The following is an 18,990-nucleotide window of genomic DNA, read 5'->3' on the forward strand; positions in this document are numbered from 1 at the left end:
GTGTATGGAGCGTAGTAGAAGGTATAGAAACACTCCTAGCAGTTCCTGTATTTGAACCAAACCTGAACCAAGTTTCTCCTCTTGCTAGCCTGCTCGTGCTGCTAAGTTGATCTTTGTCGGATAAAATGTTGCAACCTATTTACAATGTCCAGTTTAACACTGGCTATCGTCAGAAGTTACTCAAACTGTCTTCAGATGCATCTTGTTCTAATCTAAGCTTCAATTTGCGCGCTTTTGGCCGAACAAGATATGTATGAGGATCTGAACGTGGACTATGCGATGCTACCATGTATTAAGCCACAGAGATGATCCTACCTCTCCCTCTCTCCCTTTTTGAATGTGTTTCAAGCTCACAATTCCATGGAGATTCGATGTGGAAGTCTGATGCCAAGGATATTCAAGACTTTGCCTGCAGATTTTCTGTCACGATTTTTGGCCATGTAGCAATCGATTGCATCGGGGTGTCACCCTTCACTTCTGATGCCGACTTTACCAAACTTGTGTTTGGCGACTTGATTTGAATTCAGATGAGGGTTTATATATGCAAAGATAGCAGTGCTCAGAGCGCTACTACATTGGCTAAAGTTACTACTATTTTACTACTACAAACAGCTTCCCTATCACAGTCACTTGTTTTTCAAAGTCCAGCTTCATCACACCATCGCTCAACATCCTCTCGCAACGTCTCTATAACCACCTTCTTCCCAGCCGGTATCTTGTATGGATCTCCTCTCTTGTTCCTCAACCCTTCACTAACCCCACTAGCCTTCATATGCTGTCTCTTGTTCTGAAACCATATCTGCACCGTCCTTGGACTCATATCCATCCGTTCAGCCAACAGCTTCCTCACACTAGTTTCTGGATAGCATGTCTGCTCTAGTACTTTACTTAACACTGCAACACATGGTTTGGTGATTCGACCATTACCAGCGGTGACGTGGCTGCTGGTTTTACGACGGTTGGCTGTTTTTGAGGTTTGCTTTCTTGGTTTCTCGTCTTCCGAGTCGTTACTATAGTTGCTATCTTCTTCATCAGAAGTGGTGTCTTCCTCTTCCTCTACTATGGTGGGCTTCTTAACTAGTTTCTTGGCGATGGGTGCCGCAATATCCAGAGCAGAGTCTCTACGATCCCATATACGAGCTGGGACATCCTTAGCATCATACACTGGACTAGGAGTAGCCAGTAGTACCTCGGTTCTAACAGTGTTGGTGGTGTTGTCGACATTTACTACATTGTAATTGAAGACGTCCATGACATTGACAGGCTTGGCAGCCTCCAGAGAAGGCAGAGGTAACAATGACCATTGAGCATTAATGTCAATATCTGGGATGATTGTGCTATTACATTGGTCGGGACTTCCTTCATCACTTAATGAAGGCGATGCACAGGCGGCGAGTAGCTCCAGATCGGGCGTAATGAGATCCATGAAGCCAATACAACCTAGATCAAGATATTCAGACTAAATTGAATTAAGGAGAAAATGGATTAGAACGTGTCAAGTTGGGTGTGCAAATAGTTAAGAAAATCTAAGCATTTAATATGTTCACCACATCACGCATTACTTACCCATTCAGAGCGACTGGCGGTTGCAGAGGGAGTCACATCAGATGCCTCATCCATATAATTAAAGTACTGGAAGGTGGGCGATGCTTCTGCTGGCATTGGCGACAATAGTTGGCCAAGAGTTACATCTAGAGCCTTGCTATGTTGCATTTTAAGATGTCCAGCGTGGAATTCGTGTAAAGGCGTGGTACTGTATTGCATTCTTTTGGTGATCTTGTAGGATGTTGATGTTGGATTTAATTGTTGGGGTTTCATTCATTTAAAAGGTTGATGATTAACGAGGTCGCTATTGTGTATGGAAAAAACGATAGAGGATTATTATGAATGAAGAATAAAGGCTCCGCAGAGTAGTATGGAGGGAGACGATAGTAAGAAAGCAAGATCGTGTGATACACTAGCAGTAAAGTCTGCCCTCGTTGCCCGTATCCCCATCTTGCACTTTGATATGTGTTGGGATTGGATGAATTAATTAATAGCACATTTTTGGCTAAGCACTAGTGAGAGGAGACCACCAAATAACAAAACATCATCATAAATGTACCAAAAGATTCAGACAGAATTCTAAATTGTTCGTGAATTTGTGAGCAAAAACGAAAGTCACTGGATTAAAGTGTTTGGAGTGATTTCGCGTTCCCCTCCTGCTCCAAATGCAAATGATTGTCTGAAAATGTACTCGGGACAAACGTTTCAGCGGCATCTTTCTCGTTTTGCTGCTCAGACGAGGCTTCCTCAAGCATCCGTCAAGTAAATTCAGAAATTATGAAGTTCGTGTTGAGAGCGATGGAGGCCTTCATAAGAGAAAAGGGCGAGCGAGCAGGGACTAAGTGCCTATAAAAAATTCATCGTGGAGGTTTACTACTTCACCGCAGAGTAGCAAACCTCAGGTTTTCTCAGTTGCGGCAACGATTCGAACTGAATAAACAACCTGAGCTTTTTCCGGACAAGAGTCTGAAGACGTGCACGCAAGTCAATGAGCTAAACAACGGTTCTTGTCTGATTCCCAACTTCTCAAAGTGAATGCAGCGCTTGTTGACTCGATTTAGATTCAGATATGGATATTTATTTACGACGAAGCAAAAGCAATAAAGTGGATCAGACAATACTACTCTGGTTGTAGACTATTACTAGAGCTACTAGTCATACTACTACTAAACACCTAGTACAACTGACTTAAAAGCCAGCTTCATCACACCACCTCTCAACATCTTCACCCAACGTCTCAATAACCACCTTCTTTCCTGTTGGTATCTTGTATGGATCTCCTCTCTTGTTCCTCAACCCTTCACTAACCCCACTAGCCTTCATATACTGTCTCTTGTTCTGAAACCATATCTGCACCGTCCTTGGTCTCATATTCATCCGTTCAGCCAACAGCTTCCTTACACTAGTTTCTGGATAGCATGTTTGTTCCAGTACTTTGCTTAATACTGCAACACATGGTTTGGTGATTCGACCATTACCAGCGGTGACGTGGTTGCTGGTTTTACGACGGTTTGCTGTTTTTGAGGTTTGCTTTCTTGGTTTTTCGTCTTCCGAGTCGTTACTATAGTTGCTATCTTCTCCATCAGAAGTGGTGTCTTCCTCTTCCTCTACTGTGGTGGGCCTCTTAACTACCTTCTTGGTGATGGGTGCCGCAATATCCAGAGCAGAGTCTCTACGATCCCTTATACGAGCTGGAACATCCTTAGCATCATACACTGGGCTAGGAGCAGCCAGTAGTACCTCGGTTCCAACAGTGTTGTCGACATTTACAAGATTGTAATTGAAGACGTCCATGACATTGACAGGGTTGGCAGCTTCCAGAGAAGGCAGAGGCAACAATGACCATTGAGCGTCAATGTCAATATCTGGGATGATTGTGCAATTATATTGGTCGGATCTTCCTTCATCACTTATTGAAGGCGACGCACAGGCGGCGAGTAGCTCCAGATCGGGCATAATGAGATCCATGAAGCCGATACAGCCTTCATCAAGATATTCAGACTAAATTGAAGTAAGGAGAAAATGGATTAGGACGTGTAAAGTTGGGTGTGCAAATAGTAATTAAATCCAAGCATTTAATATGTTCACCGCATCACGCATTACTTACCCTTTCAGAGCGACTGGCGGTTGCAGAGGGAGTCACATCAGATGCCTCATCCATATAATTAAAGTACTGGAAGGTGGGTGATGCTTCTGCTGGCATTGGCGACAATAGTTGGCCAAGAGTTACATCTAGAGCCTTGCTATCTTGCATTTTGAGGTGTCCAGGGTGGAATTCGTGTAAGGCAGGCATGGTACTGTATTGCATTCCTTTGGTGATCTTGTAGGATGTTGATGTTGGAATGCTGCTTGAAGATTGTCGAAGCTCTTGGAGGGTGTGATTGATGAAAAGATTAATGAATGAATATTTCAATGAATGAACACCATAAAGTGTCCGACCCAGCAGCCGACAAGGCAAGGAGGAAGGCAAGATCGTGCAGATAATGCCAGTGATATCGCCTTTATTCGCCCGTGGTCACGACTATCATGCTCGTAGTACCATTGAATGAATTCCCAAACTCGGCTAAAGAGCAACAGAGGGTGATCACTGGCGAGCCTGTCGCAAAATCTATTAATGTAGTATGCTACCAATCAATACAGGATCAAATTAAATGGTCATTTGCGGGAGGGTTTGTTTCTTTGAGTGTTATCAGTTGACTACTAACCGTGTTTGGCGTCAGTTAGATTTAAAAGGATAAGCAAGGTAGCAATCACGGCTGTTTTGCAAACCAAATATGCTGATAAATTTAATACTAAGAAACAGCAAAGGTTTGAATTTCCTCATGCTGACGACTTGCTTTCATCATTATTACAACATAAAACAGTCACTGTGTATGATTTTACATTTGATTTTAGCGATTACAACCGACGCCAACTATGGATTGTGTTCTATTTGTGTAGGGAACCAATGCACTTCAACTGTACGCGCATTATCTCGTTCCTCAAAACGGCATTCCTGAAGCTCCAAACTCAACACATCAATACTGTTTTCACCTTCAAAAGATATCAAGGCTGCCGAGAGTAGAGATATTTTGCATTCAGATAGCATATTTATTGACGGCGTAAGGTGTCTCATATCCCAACAATAGTGCATCACCAACACTCATAAGAAACCTTTCATCACCACATACACCAACTGTTGTCTCAAAATCCAGCCTCATCACACCACATCGCAACATCCAATAACAACCTCTCCGCAACATCATTCGGTCCAGTCGGTGCCTTATACGAATGAGGTCTCTTCTTACTCAACAACCCTTCACGAAACCCATAAGCCTTTGCATGCTGCCGTCTATTCTGAAACCATATCTGCACTGCCCGTGGTGTCATATTCATTCGCTCAGCCAGCATCTTTCTAACGTTGGTATCGGGATACGAGGTTTGTTCGAATACTTTGATGAATACTTCGACGGAAGGTTTGGTGACTCGGCCACTGCCAGCGGTTAGGTAGCGGCGTTTCTTGAGTGGATTGGTGGGTGTTGATGGTTGATGGAAGGAGTCGGAGGATACTGATTCCTCGTCTATGGACATGACATCGTCGTAGTCGTGAGGCTTGTTGGTGGTGATTGCGGCGCGGTTGGCTTCAGTATTCATCGTATCACCATTTAAAGGAGATACTGGTGCTCCAACACTGCTTTCACGGCTTGGTAAAGCAATTCTGTTTTGGCCAGTGTGCAGAGATACTGGCGTTGCAATACTATTTTCACGACGGGGTAAATCACTTCTTTGCTGGCAACAGCACCTTGTTACGGGTATCTTCTCGAAATCGGATGTGCGAGATAATTGCTTGACTATATTGTCACCGTCTTCAAGATCATCGAACTAATAGAAGGGGTAGAGTCTGAAGAAAGTACGATTTCCCCCTTGGAAGATCTGCGTGCAATTTTGATTTCTTACCCATTGAGAAACGCTTTCAGGAGGAACGTGCGATAAATTAGGAAACCCTTGCATGTAATTCGAGTATGGGATGGCAGGTGAGGATTCTTGTGATGATAACGAAGGCGACATTGTAGGCGATTGAGTTTGTCGAAGGTTCACGTCCAACAATAAAGCCTTCCTTTTCAAGGATGTTGCTTGTGATACAGATCTAGGAGAGTACGGTGTGATGGTCATCATGGCTGTTCGTGTTTGCTGTTTGTGTAGATTTTGCTTTGAGGGTTTTGATGTATACAACTATTGTTGGTTTGGATTTTTAAAAGATTTTCATGGATGAACTTCACCACTCACTTGTGTGATGAACGGCACCTTAATAGTAGTTTTCTTCATGGAAGTTATGATCCGATCGGCCGAATGAATGAAGGTGGGAGTGAGGTCTAAGAGAGCCAGGGAAGGCGGAACAGAGCAAGACTTCCGATCAAGATTTCAACGATATCTCCTTCATTTGTAACCTGCTACAAGCTACAACGTTCCGTCAGATTTGGTCAAAGTTGGTGTGAATTAATGAATCATGTCCACTTGCCAGAGTACTAGTTAGGGAGCCCACTAGCTAGCAATTAGGATCCATGAATATAGTGCAAGTGCTTGCAAGTGGTCGGAGCTAGCTAGATTATTTGTGCGGTTAACCGGAAAGTCACTGGATTTCCATTATGCTCGTGGCAAACCCGCAATTACCTTCTACTCTGAGTGCTAATTGTGTGTTGCATATGTACTTACATAGTGTATTGTCACTACATGTAGACTGTCTCGCTACTCAAACAAGCCTTCCTCAAGCTCCAAGCTCAACACATTTGATGTTTCGACTTTTATCGTTTTATCGTAACGACACGTCTCAGAAGACCAAACCCGGGTATCAAACATGCAAATAACGAATGGAGATACTTACGCCAATACGTGATTTTCAGAGTATACGAAGTTAATACATTGTGCTTGCATTCAATTTCCTGGTGCTACTGCCTTCTGTCATCAGAGCACCACGTGGCTGAAAGCAACCATCTGGACTTGGATTATGGAATGGTTTCGTGTATTCAACCGCCGAAACATTTGCCTCTCTCCTTTATGAAGGTGCTTTCAGCCGAAATTCAAGTACATTTGATTCTATCTGGAAGAGGTCGTAGACAATCAAATCAAGACTTCAAGCACCCAAGAAATCCAGCATTAGTTTATAGCAATTCATTGTCTTCAATGGCGGTTTTGAGCCTAAAACCACCAAACTGGCTTTTTGATGCCCGTTGGACGACACATTGGACGGTTGTGTGGCATGTATTGCTTTATTGAGATTGATTGTACGTTTTCTGATCAGTTAAAACTTGTCTTGGTTCAGCTGAAATGATCTCGTCAACATTCTGTTGGTCTGACTCAACAACGTCGGAGTATGGTCGTTGTCAAACATGATTTTGACGAGGTATCTCGAGCTCGATTTGGCATCGTGTAGCGACAACTGAATCGCGTGAAGTTCGTCTAAATCTGAGCTGTTTCGTAATATGTTTCGTAATATGTCTCATCAACATCACCAAAGAACGACATTTCAAGCAAGCAACAAAACGTATTTTGAAATGACCCCGTAAGGGGTATATAAAGAGCAAAAAGTTCGTCGATAAACTTTGCCTGAGTAGCTCGTCTGCTTTTCATGGTAGGTGTCTTAAGCAACCGAATTCTGTAATGGAAAGGCTAAGAGTAACAAAAATCGATTAGGCCACACTACCAGAAACTTGGATTTCGTAGGAAATCCGACAGGGCGGTGTCAAGCCCATCCGACAGGGTGGCGTTTTGATAACGTATAATAATCGTAGCAATTCTCTCAACTCCGACAACTCCACAACAACTCCAATAACTCCAACAACTACCAGCTGCTGCTGCACTCTGCGCGAAAGGGAGGCTTCCGCGAGGGAGCCTCCTTTTGTGTCAAAGTATACGTGAAACCATACGACACCGACTCTTTTCCAAGGAAAATGTGCAGTAATGGTAGTTTTTTATTATCGTTACAGAGAACATCAGTTGATGAACACCCGACAAATCCTTTCGTAAAGTATTAATTTGTTGTATTTGCTGATGTGCATTCTTTCTATCTAGTAACGGAACTTGAAGAACTTCAAGCAATTCCGCCAATATCTTGGTAGGCAACAATGCATGCCCGAAATCCTCACCGTATACTTGAAAGTAATTCGAGTGGCAAACCTTCTCTCTTCCACTCTGTCATTTCCGCATTCTCGAGTGAGATACCATGTACAGACCCGTTATTTCTGAGGAGGGAAAGATCATTTTCGGTCTACGGATGCGACAACTCTGACGTGCATGGTGGTCGATGTGCATGTCTGATCGGAGCAAAAAAAACAGCACACAATAGCATGTAGATACAGTATTTGCCTCAATACATCATCACTACAGCTACAGATTGGTACGAATCCATAGACGCATCATTTCTGTACTCAAATATGGACTCGTTAGAAAATCCAATAGCGTCGGGAATGTGTTCGGTGGTGCTGAGTTTGGTAATGGATGTTCATCTTGAAAATCGTTGTCACTTGACCAACTGGAATACCACAATCACTGGATTAAGCAATGAGATCTATATTTCAGCCGCAGAAAAACTTCCACTATCTACCATCCTTCCCGTATACGTTCCCGCAACCACACAGAATTACCCTGATATTTCGGATGACACAGTTCAACAGCAACACTTTGCACTGAAGCATGGTATGGCACAGCTCCAACGAATCTTGCCAAAACAAAGACAGCATATACGGCGTTATTCCATAGTGTCGCTCCATTGTTCAGTAGTGAGTACTAGATGCAAAGAGACTTGTGAGCAAAGTGCCATACAAACGATCGACATATTGTGGGTTTTTTGCTGCATTGTTAACACTCACCAGAGCAAGACCTCTCCAACAAGCAAGCAGTATAAAGTACAGATAGATGCAATTCATCTCATTTTGGAATTGCCGGTATGGTATTCTTGAAAGTCCAGACCGTCCAGCATGTGTTGTTCTCATCCGCGCCAGAAACAAGACAATTTGGAATGCAACACATAGCACTTGGATCCTATATCATATAGTATTGAGAAAAGAGTCAGTTAATATTGGTTTAAGCATATTATAGGTGAACTTTCGATGAGATTTGAAGCAAGGTGTCATACCCGTAAATTGGTATGAAAAAACGAGATTGATCTCGATATAGTTCACCAACGACAGTGAATATTATATCAGCAGCGAGTAGCGTGAGATGCAATGATACTAGTCTTTTAGACGTTACCGCCGGCTCTATATATCGTCCCATTGTGGTTTGCGTCCAAAGTGCGGTAAGTGTGATTTTCTTGCAAAAGTGCGATTTTTCATAGTTTCAAGCAGCGATGACAGGAGACAAGAAGAGCGAGGCCAAGGACCCACCTGCCGACCAGACAGCGCTAGTAGATGGATTTATCGCTACAAATGATCCAGACCATCCCTTCAATCTTATACCAGAGCTTTGTCGACTCTTTTATCAGCTCAATTGGGTGACTGGAACTGGGTATGCCCTGGCTATTACAATGAATTTATTTATATGTGCATGTATGATACCACATATTTCGCTCTCTACTCATGTCCAAATCACTCTACTAGAGGAGGCATCACCATCAAATACGACAATAAAATCTACATTGCTCCCTCCGGAGTCCAAAAAGAACGCATCCAGCCCTCCCACCTATACGTCCTCCCAGCACATCCTCCAATCCAATTCCCAATCCCAACTCCAATACAATCACCACATCCTTCCCTAAACTTCAAACCATCACAGTGCACTCCCCTGTTCTACAATGCCTACACAATGAGGAACGCTGGTGCTGTAATCCATACCCACTCGCAACATGCTGTTATGGTGACCTTGCTGGCTGGAATGTCTGAAAGGGCGGAGGACAGGAATGTGTTTAGGATTACACATCAGGAAATGATTAAGGGCATTAGGAAGGAGAGTCAAGGTCGGAATTACAAGTATTGGGAGACGCTGGAGGTACCCATTGTGGAGAATACTGCGGAAGAAGAGGATTTGAAGGAGAGGATGGCTGTGGTAAGTGTTAACAGATGTCAAGTTTGACAGTCCGGTACAACTACTGAGAGTTTTCCTTTGTTGTAGGCAATGCAAAAGTATCCAGATTCTCAAGCTGTGCTGGTGAGAAGGCATGGTGTATATGTGTGGGGTGAGACATGGCAGAAAGGTATGTAGAAAGAACTGGTGCACTCTTCCGGAGATTGTATCTCAAAAGTTGCCTTCTTTTTTTCACCTCAATTTCTTATCATAGCCAAAACAATGACAGAATGCTATGACTACCTGTTTGAAATCGCAGTCAAGATGAAGACGCTGGGCATGGATCCAGCTTTGATACCCACTGATTCAGAATACAAGCATGAACATGAACATAGCAGGCTATAACCACGCAATCCAAAATGTTCAACTGTATGTATTTTTTGTTGATGTTGGCATCAATATATATTGCAATACATCTATTTCATACAACTGAATTATAGTGTTTGTCTATAATGCAACAAAGTCTGCATCAGCACGACTTGACCGTAGACGGTTCCTAGAACGAGGGAATCCCAATGTTAGAATACTCTCATGCAACGACAAAACAGACTCTGTCGTTCAACTGTATGTATTTTACCTCCAAAATCCTTGACCGCACCAACTATCTTTCGATACAATGCAGGCAGCGTGTAATCGTATCTCGTTCTCTTCAAGATCAGTGAATCAAGCCCATCCTCACTTAGAGTTTCCTTGTACGTATTAATCATCTTCGGTAGATCGCAACATCATAGCCAGAGTGTGGAGCCCGCTGCTCCACTTGCGGTGGTGTTTGATGATGGCACAACAATAACAACATCTGGTACGACTATTCGACCCAGTCTTTGCATGCGAGCAGATACGATTCGAGACATGCGGTCGGTACCCATGTAGGTACCATTGACGTAAATGTCTTGGAATCTGCTTGAAAATCGTGAGTAAGCAAAGAGCGAGAAAGTCTTAGTTGCCAAAAAGCCCTACAAAGTCATATCATTGCAACTGTTCAAATCTTACCTGTGCAAGTTGAAGTAAATTTGTAGAGGTTTCGAAAAGAAAATAGAGACTCAAAGCAAATGAGCGTCAACCAAACCAATGCTTCAGAGTTGCTCTACAATTTTCAAAACAAGGAATGCTTGCTGAGGTTTCATCACTATGTATTGCAACATGACATCATTTTATACAATTGAAGAAAAGTGGTTTGTTCGTTGTCTCATAATGCAACAAGTGCCAAAAAAATTCGGCTTCAACGTTCTATGCTGAAGACAAACCAGCTTGAAATGAGGGTGTAGTACTTGTCTTTAAGACCTCCCGAAGTGCCATTGTAGCATATGTAGACGAGTCCAAACAGAACTTGAGAATGACGGCCATTTTGTCACCAGATTCTAAGTCAAACAAAAGGTTTGAGTACGTGAGGACTACAGCATCAGTTAGAGAAGACGTATACCAATCTTCAGGTCTTTGAGACCCTTCAGTCTATCGAGATCCGTCAGCGTAAGGCTTGCATCTGCATGACTATACTGTACAATTCGCCTAAGCAACCAATCCAGAAATCCGAATTAGAAGCTGAAACTCAAACTCACGACGGGCAAAAAAAGTTCTAGCTTGGAATGAATACACGAACGTACCACTCGAAATCTTTAACAGCACCAACCATCTTCCTATATGATCCAGGCAACGAATAATCATAAATCGACCTCTTCATATTCAATGGATCAAGTCCGTCCTCATTCATAATCTCCTTGTACGTATCAAGCATATTCGGTGGATATTTAACATCATATCCAGGTTGTGGAATCACTATATCCGTAATTTGGTATTGTGATGCTTCTACTTCGGTATTTATTGTTTTTATAGTGTCTGGACGTGCTGTTGGTTCGAATACTTCGTCTTCAGGTATCACTTGAATGTCGGTTTCTTCCTCTGTTGTACTCGTTGCGGGAAGTATGATGCCATCTGCTGATGTGGATGTGGTGGTGGATGACGGCACCGATACCAGATCTCCAAGTACGACCGCTCGACCTAATTTCTGGATTCGAGCAGATACAACACGATTCCAAACATATGATTGGTACGCATGTACATACATTTGACGTAGATGTCTTGGAATCTGGTTATAAATCATGAATCAGAATATTAAACATTTATCAGGTTGCCAAAAAAGGGAGGTTAAACGACATCATACAACAACCCCAACGCTTACATTGGCCATAGCACCAGCACAATCCTTATTCGACTTCCTAGAATTAAAAGCTTCCAAAATTGCTCGTTCAGCAGTATTCCATTTCGGAAACAGTTTCAATGCTTCTCTAGGACTTTGAGTATCCTTCCAGGTTTGTCGAGCCTTCAGTATGTCCGGAGAATCTGAAAGGAAAACAAAAGCGAATAATCGGTCAGATGTCAGCACTGACTTCCTTTAACCAGATACCAAAGCATCGTGTAGAAACGCTTACCACTCTCTCTAGGCATCAAAACCAAATCAACGGCACCCTGCCAATCACTCTTCAGAAGCTTGACACCAATGGAATGAGTGGACACCGACTGTGTCCCAAATCGCTGCATTCCATAATAGTTGATAAAACCACTTGCTTTCAATGCATTCAATGTTTTTTCTATGTCTTCTCGTGTTCCTGAAGCCTCTCTGCAAAGAAGGAAAAGAAATAATGAGCAAAAACGACCAGCGAGTGTAATGTATGTCGTAGCATTACAAACCTCAACACAAGTTCAAACTGATTGCCTTGTAAACTACCGAGCTTCAGACCGTGCTGCTTGTGCCTAGATAGTGTAAGAATGAGAACGCAAACGACATGGATAACAAACAAATGACAGTACATACTGAAAATCACCCAATTGAATGCCTCTCAAAGTCTTGTTGAGGCCTGCCAAAGTCTCTGCATTGACAAACTGAGCAGCGACACGTTGAACAGTGATGCCTCGCTTGTCCTTTGTACCAGCGAATGTCATCTTCTTTGATTGAATCCTTTGTTTTACAAAGGTGCATAGGAGAGTCGAAATTGTGAAACCAAAAAAAAGATCGTAAGAATCTGTATTGATGCTTACTTGGCCATCTTCGAAATCGACTCCAATGCCTGCACAGTCTCTCTGTTCTCCTTGAACATGAGGAAATGACAGAAACTGCCTCCAAGTTCATCCCAGGATAACTTCTTCCGTTTGTTGCTTGATCCACGTCCTATGTTCCAAGATTGAGTTGAGCGTTCCAGGCAAAAAAGGGCATTTCTGTCAGATAACGTCTCTTGAAACACGCACCTCGATTGTCACGATTTGAAGTACCCCACTCAACACGAATTTCATCAACACCTACAGTGTTGGTACTAACTATTCCACTCAAATATGTACTAAATACTCGATGGATCTTTGTACGCTTGGCTTTATCTGACTCGGGCTAAGGCCAAAAAAATGAGAGTTGTATGTTCGTCAGACTATTTTAGCTCAGTGAAACAAAGACATGTTTTTGTAAACTTGATGAATACCTGTAGCGTGACTCCTTCACTAACACCCTTTCCAGCTTGAAGCATGGTTTTCACCAGTTCAACGTCCTGTGCAGAAACCAGAGCCCCAAGGTCTTCCAGAAGCTTGCCATCGTCTCGGGCCTAAGATCACAGGATACCATTAAAAATCCGTCATTTCAATGTGTTGGGGCTTGTGCAATTCTGCGTACAGCTTTAGCAGGCTCATCTTGATCCTTCTCAGACACCGAAGATGGGGCCTTCAAACTCGTGAGATGCATCACACGACCATCCATATCGATTTCGTTAACCAAGAAATCGGTGTATCTATTGAGAAAATTATGAATTCAAGTTAGTTGGCGAAGCTTTCGATAAGATGTTGAAAAGGAGAAAATGTCGCAAATGATCTTCAACTCACCGATGCTTGAGAATTCCTTTAAATCCAGGCATATCAGGGTTCATCCATGCTGTAATTCCCACTTGAGACTCAGTTAATAGAGAGTCTGAAGCTGCATTTTTACTGGTTGGTGGCAATGTTGGTTTCTTTTCATTGTCGTCTACGCGTATAGTAGACGGAGTCGCAGAGCTACCATCGTTCAATTTGATCTTTTTGGTGGATGGCTGCTGATCTGGATCTTCCTCCATGGTCGTATTGTGTGTCGAAACAGTAGCTTTCAAGTGACTTGTTCAAATATCAGTATGTTATCTGGGCCAGAAGGACAGCAAAGCACTTAAACTGATCAACAAACCAGCACATAGCGTGCTATTACTATGCAGCGTACTAGTACACGTCGTTCCATTCAATTGCGCATGGATCTGGACGTGTTTTGTTGTAATTCAACGCCCCTTACCACCAGGACTTGAAAACGTCTGATACAGTGGCTTCTGTAGTACAAATAGGAACCAGTCCCATCAGAATTCGTCTGATTATAGACTTGTTGTTTGTCCTAGAAGTCGAGAGGCGGAATCAAACGAGTACGACATAAGCAACAAACGTTCAGTATTTCCTTCTGAACATTTGTAATCGAGCAATATCCAATACAAAAAATACGTTCAAATCGAGCTTTTACTACTATGAGGTCGTCCCTTATATCATTCTATACTTTGACTGCTCGTCCAGACGAAGAAACACCCTTCTTTTCCAACTCGGCCACCAATGCAGGTTTACGGGCCAATTTGCCAGCACGAACTTCATTCAAATACCCTTCAAACAGATACTCTGAATCTAGAGGACCACCCTTAGCTTCAGGGTGGAATTGTACACTCTGCCATGGATACACTTCATGTCTCAATCCTTCATTGCTACCATCATTAGCATTCATGAAGAATGGCTTCCAACCTGCTGATAGACTAGATGGCTGCTCTACATTGATTGCATATCCGTGGTTTTGGGATGTGATTATACACTTTCCAGTAAAGAGATCTGTAGCTGGTTGATTATGGCCACGGTTACCAAATGGGAGTTTGTATACAGGGAAGCCGGCCGCTAGACCCATCATGAGGTTGCCCATGCATATACCAAAGATGGGGATTGGGTTCTTGGTTGATGAGTATGTGGTGAAGAGTTTTTGTAGGTTTGCGACGGTTTTAGTCAATGTTCGTGGATCCTAAAGGAAGCGAGAATGAGCAAGCGCCCGGTCGAGAGACTACTGTCAACAAAGAAACCAATGCTTACACCAGGGCCGTTGGAGATGAAGACACCATCATAAGTGTAGGCAGGTTCAGACGTAATATCGTAGTCCCATGGTACTACGGTGACTTCTGCACCTCGTTTGGCCAAGCATCGGATGATGTTCTGTTTCACTCCACAATCTATTCAAAGAGCTGTTTTATTAGAAAAACTGGAGTGCAAAAGAATCGTTGAATACTCACCGATGAGAGCAATCTTGACATCACCACCAGCATTGAATACGACTTTATCCTTAACCGAGACTTCAGCTGACAAGTTCCTAACATTCGGATCCTCCCAAACAGGAACAGTGATGCCTGTTGATGCCGCTCCTTCGTTTTTACCAATACGGATTTCACCCAAAGTGGATCCATTATCTCTCAATATATGTACTATGGCTCTGGTATCTACACCTGTAATGGCAGGAATTCCATACCTAGAGCACCATTTACCCAACGACTCGACAGCATTCCAATGAGAGTATTTCGTAGCGTAATCGTTAACCAAGATACCTTTAACTTGAATACCCTCTGACTCAAAGTATTTAAGTAGACCAAACTGATCTTTTACAGAGCCTGGTACACCATAGTTTCCAATCAGTGGTTGAGTAAAGCATAGGATTTGACCACGATAACTTGGGTCAGTCATTGACTCTGGGTATCCGACTAGAGATGTGGTGAATACTACTTCACCTGTGATGGGGCGAGTCAAGGGGCTACCGAATGAAGTGCCGTGGAAGATTTGGCCTGATTTGAATGTTAAGGTTGCTGGCAACATGGGAGGTTCTTCCTTTGTGGTTGCGGATGGAGGTGTCAAGGCGGATAGATTATCGGGAGTTAGAGTTGCGAAGGATGATGATTTGATGATGTATGATGATTGCATCAAGTTGGTTTGTACAAGGCTGGGTTTTGACAGTGATGACGCTCGAGCCATCATTGCAAAACGAGCTAGTGGAGTCATGGTTGCCTAGATTTATATAATTATGTACTATTGATGATTCTTTGCTTTAAGCTGCTATGAAGCTCTTGTAAACCCTGTAGCCAAGAAAAGTTTGACGTTAGGGTGCAATGGAGCAATGTTTGACGTTCAGATGTAAAGTGATGTCGATAAGCTTACTGGTCCGCTATATAGTCGTTGGAAACCTATACAAGAAAAGTGTGAGTATATTTCAATAGCGCTTGACTATACCACACTTTGCAACTGTGCTCGTCTCCCACACAAAACCACCAGAATGTGACGAGTGCAATCACTGCCTATAGACATACCTTCTCGTACTTGTGCGCGTACATAAACCGATTCTGGCCTGATCTGATGCGCTCTTTCAAGCTGTTTTCTTCAGCTCTAACTTGTTCTTTTGATTTGACTTTTTTTTCTTTGCACAGCTTGACGTCAATTCTGAAACATTTATTAACGATGACCAACCACAAATGTTCCAACGCGTTTGACGCGTTATTACTTGATTTTCAATTATTTTATACGCTAGTATTTTGAGACAAACACAGATCGGTTCAAAATTGCATTTGGGAGCTCAAAAAAAAAACCATCGAAGCACGAGCTACAAGGCCTAAGATACGATGGCAGTAGATAGGCAACAAAGCACACCAACAAGCGCAATGGAAGCCGTCCTGGTACCTTCAGAACCAGTACCAGAAGGAGCTAAAGTGGTTAAAGGCGTGGATTTCAACAAACTCGTCGAATTGGATACTCTGATGCAATCTTACATGACTACAGGGTATCAAGCTAGCGCTATTGGTAAAGCTATTGATCAGATTAATCAAATGGTATGAGTTGAGGAGATCTAGTGTTGTTGGTCGCAATGCCTACCGTCGAATAGCTAGCATCGTTTTTTGCGTCTAGCTCATTAACCTCACTCAATAGATCAAGTGGAGATTATCACAAGAAGCGATATCTCCAGATGAGACTGAAGAGTATAAAGATCCTGAAACACGAGAGAAGACGAAATGTAAAATCTTTCTGGGGTATACTTCGAATTTGGTCTCGTCGGGTTTGAGAGAGATTTTTCGGTTTCTTGTACAGCATTCCATGGTATTTCCCTTTGCTTTCTACGTCACCTGTATACCTTCCAATTCACCAACTCGCCTCTCTTACAGGTGGACGTAATAGTGACAACAGCAGGAGGCGTAGAAGAAGACCTCATCAAATGTCTTGGCCCGACCTACGTAGGAGAATTCGAACTAGATGGTGCTGAACTACGCAAGAAGGGACTGAATCGGATTGGGAATCTGTTGGTTCCCAATGACAATTATTGCAAGTTTGAAGATTGGGTCATGCCTCTTTTGGATGGCATGTTGGATGACCAAAAAAATAAGGTATGCAGTGGAATCTGGATGCACTTTACAACGTTACTGTGCTGATTCGTTTGATTACATAGGACGAGCTATGGTCACCGTCTAAAATCATACAGCGATTGGGTAAAGCTATTGACAATCCGGAGAGCATAGCGTACTGGGCTTACAAGGTAACATTGGTCGACCATGCAATATCTTTTTCGCCTCCTCTGCCACGCCAAACCAACACACCTCCATATCAAACAACAGAACAACATACCGATATACTCACCTGCGCTAACAGACGGCTCACTCGGAGACATGATCTACTTCCACTCATATCGAAACCCCGGATTGGTTATAGACATTGCCAGTGACATTAGATCTATAAACAATCAGGCCGTGTTTGCCAAAAAGACTGGTGTCATTATACTGGGTGGTGGTGTGGTCAAGCACCATATATCGAATGCCAATCTTATGGTAATACAATCAGAATCGCTAGTGCTTTTGTTGCATGTTGTTCACCTTCTTGTCTTTGCCTCCTGTTAGAGAAATGGAGCTGATTACGCAGTGTACATTAACACTGGAGCTGAATATGATGGATCTGATGCTGGTGCACGTCCGGATGAGGCTGTATCGTGGGGAAAGATACGGGCTTCTGCTAAACCTGTTAAAGTGTATGCTGATGCTACCATTGTATTTCCTCTGGTGGTGTCTCAGACTTTTGCTAAATATGGACAAAGGAACTCGGCATAAGTTGTTTGAGCATCAGAGACTTCTCTGTAACATAGTTAGTATGCACTCTGTCACATATCATCCACACAATAGAAACATTGCATATATAGACCAGCAGTCAATTGCATTTATAACAGTAGTTTTTAAATGTTTTCTATACAAAAAGGAGAGTAGATGCAAGAAAAGTACTGGATTACATTTATTCATCTTCCGCTTGCATGAAAGGATTTGGTATCTGTTCAGATCCATCTACAGGCGATATCAAGACTAGAGTTGTTCCTCGGCATACAAGTAGTCCCAGATTCCTGGTCTCTTTTGTTAGTCTTGTGTGGTCTTCGGGATCTATTGTGTTTTCAGTATCGTCAGTAAGCATTAAGATTGGTCTTGTCAGAGAGATACTGTCATCGATGATGAAGGACTCTGTGTTTTTTTGATGAGCAGAGTTGAGAATAATAACACACCTCGTAAATGTTCAACACAATCATCCAACACAAGGTTGAGTAACGGATCATATCCTTTCAATGAGCCAACGACTAGAATCAAGTTGAGTGATGAGAGACAGACAAAAAAATACAGTTACCCACTCCAATCTATTCGTTTTACCTTCACGTCCACCCATAAACTTGACTCGAATCTGCTTGTCCATGTATTTTGCGAGATCAATGATTGCTTCCTACATCAATAGAAAGCGATGCAGTAAGTCCCAGAAGCTCGAGCAAAAAGTATGTCTGGCCAGTTACGATGGATTGATGTTGAACTCAACTCGTTTAGGTCCTTGATCACGAGCACCACCACCAGTATTTCCAGATCCACCTCCTCGACCACCACGACCTCCAGATGATTGGCCTCTGCTAGAGCCTCTTCCTCCGCCTCCACGACTTTGAGCTCGTCCCTGTGAGATAAAACAAGTGGTTTGAGTCAGAACTGGTTTAGACGCTTAGAAGAAAGGTAGAGCATATAATTACGATGAACGCAATTAAATATTTAAGCTTACTCTATCTGCCATCTCTTCTAGGCTCTTTGGGACAAAGTCTGAACAAAACCAAGTTTTTTTCTTCAGACGATCCAAGCGATCTAAAAACAATGAGGAGTTTAACAGTCCTAAGTGAACTATCGGGCAAGCACTCGACATCTATACGTGATTGTCACGTCACCGTTGACTCTCATACCGCATGGTTTTCAAATGGTGGTAGAATCATTCAAGCTCAGATAGTCGAAAAGGCATGCATGTCATCTTTTCAATATTGTTGTCTTTGTTTGCTCCATTGTTACGATT

The 18,990-nt window shown here is 42.8% G+C and overlaps 8 protein-coding genes across 8 annotated transcripts; 2 read left to right on the forward strand and 6 right to left on the reverse strand.

Moving 5' to 3' along the window:
* Positions 1-637: 637 nt before the first annotated feature.
* Positions 638-1,713, reverse strand: SmJEL517_g01219 (uncharacterized protein; the record flags this gene model as incomplete). Its single annotated transcript, XM_031167147.1, has 2 exons — positions 638-1,459; positions 1,567-1,713. 2 exons carry the CDS (start codon positions 1,711-1,713, stop codon positions 638-640), a joined length of 969 nt encoding a protein of 322 aa, XP_031026770.1.
* A 1,020-nt stretch (positions 1,714-2,733) lies between these two features.
* On the reverse strand, positions 2,734-3,838 carry SmJEL517_g01220 (uncharacterized protein; the record flags this gene model as incomplete). Its single annotated transcript, XM_031167148.1, has 2 exons — positions 2,734-3,546; positions 3,653-3,838. The coding sequence occupies 2 exons, from the start codon at positions 3,836-3,838 to the stop codon at positions 2,734-2,736; spliced, it is 999 nt and encodes a 332-aa protein (XP_031026912.1).
* Positions 3,839-4,728: 890 nt separating this feature from the next.
* On the reverse strand, positions 4,729-5,700 carry SmJEL517_g01221 (uncharacterized protein; the record flags this gene model as incomplete). The annotated part of the gene is made up of 2 exons (XM_031167149.1): positions 4,729-5,406; positions 5,482-5,700. The coding sequence occupies 2 exons, from the start codon at positions 5,698-5,700 to the stop codon at positions 4,729-4,731; spliced, it is 897 nt and encodes a 298-aa protein (XP_031026913.1).
* A 3,169-nt stretch (positions 5,701-8,869) lies between these two features.
* MDE1 (methylthioribulose 1-phosphate dehydratase) lies at positions 8,870-9,927 on the forward strand (the record flags this gene model as incomplete). The annotated part of the gene is made up of 4 exons (XM_031167150.1): positions 8,870-9,027; positions 9,120-9,564; positions 9,631-9,712; positions 9,797-9,927. 4 exons carry the CDS (start codon positions 8,870-8,872, stop codon positions 9,925-9,927), a joined length of 816 nt encoding a protein of 271 aa, XP_031026914.1.
* An 882-nt stretch (positions 9,928-10,809) lies between these two features.
* SmJEL517_g01223 (uncharacterized protein) lies at positions 10,810-13,667 on the reverse strand (the record flags this gene model as incomplete). Its single annotated transcript, XM_031167151.1, has 12 exons — positions 10,810-10,940; positions 11,003-11,088; positions 11,184-11,665; positions 11,759-11,919; positions 12,009-12,196; positions 12,268-12,330; positions 12,392-12,535; positions 12,616-12,745; positions 12,823-12,958; positions 13,047-13,166; positions 13,235-13,349; positions 13,441-13,667. 12 exons carry the CDS (start codon positions 13,665-13,667, stop codon positions 10,810-10,812), a joined length of 1,983 nt encoding a protein of 660 aa, XP_031026915.1.
* Positions 13,668-14,119: 452 nt separating this feature from the next.
* Positions 14,120-15,651, reverse strand: SmJEL517_g01224 (carbamoyl-phosphate synthase (glutamine-hydrolysing); the record flags this gene model as incomplete). The annotated part of the gene is made up of 3 exons (XM_031167152.1): positions 14,120-14,629; positions 14,698-14,834; positions 14,895-15,651. The coding sequence occupies 3 exons, from the start codon at positions 15,649-15,651 to the stop codon at positions 14,120-14,122; spliced, it is 1,404 nt and encodes a 467-aa protein (XP_031026908.1).
* Positions 15,652-16,265: 614 nt separating this feature from the next.
* Positions 16,266-17,735, forward strand: SmJEL517_g01225 (uncharacterized protein; the record flags this gene model as incomplete). Its single annotated transcript, XM_031167153.1, has 6 exons — positions 16,266-16,472; positions 16,570-16,737; positions 16,803-17,021; positions 17,084-17,170; positions 17,250-17,459; positions 17,529-17,735. The coding sequence occupies 6 exons, from the start codon at positions 16,266-16,268 to the stop codon at positions 17,733-17,735; spliced, it is 1,098 nt and encodes a 365-aa protein (XP_031026909.1).
* Positions 17,736-17,913: 178 nt separating this feature from the next.
* SmJEL517_g01226 (uncharacterized protein) lies at positions 17,914-18,720 on the reverse strand (the record flags this gene model as incomplete). Its single annotated transcript, XM_031167154.1, has 5 exons — positions 17,914-18,056; positions 18,176-18,247; positions 18,318-18,387; positions 18,478-18,606; positions 18,709-18,720. 5 exons carry the CDS (start codon positions 18,718-18,720, stop codon positions 17,914-17,916), a joined length of 426 nt encoding a protein of 141 aa, XP_031026910.1.
* Between the last annotated feature and the right edge of the window lie 270 nt (positions 18,721-18,990).

The sequence above is a fragment of the Synchytrium microbalum genome (assembly GCF_006535985.1).
Source record: "Synchytrium microbalum strain JEL517 chromosome Unknown SmJEL517_scf0004, whole genome shotgun sequence".
Taxonomy (NCBI): Eukaryota; Fungi; Chytridiomycota; class Chytridiomycetes; order Synchytriales; family Synchytriaceae; genus Synchytrium; species Synchytrium microbalum.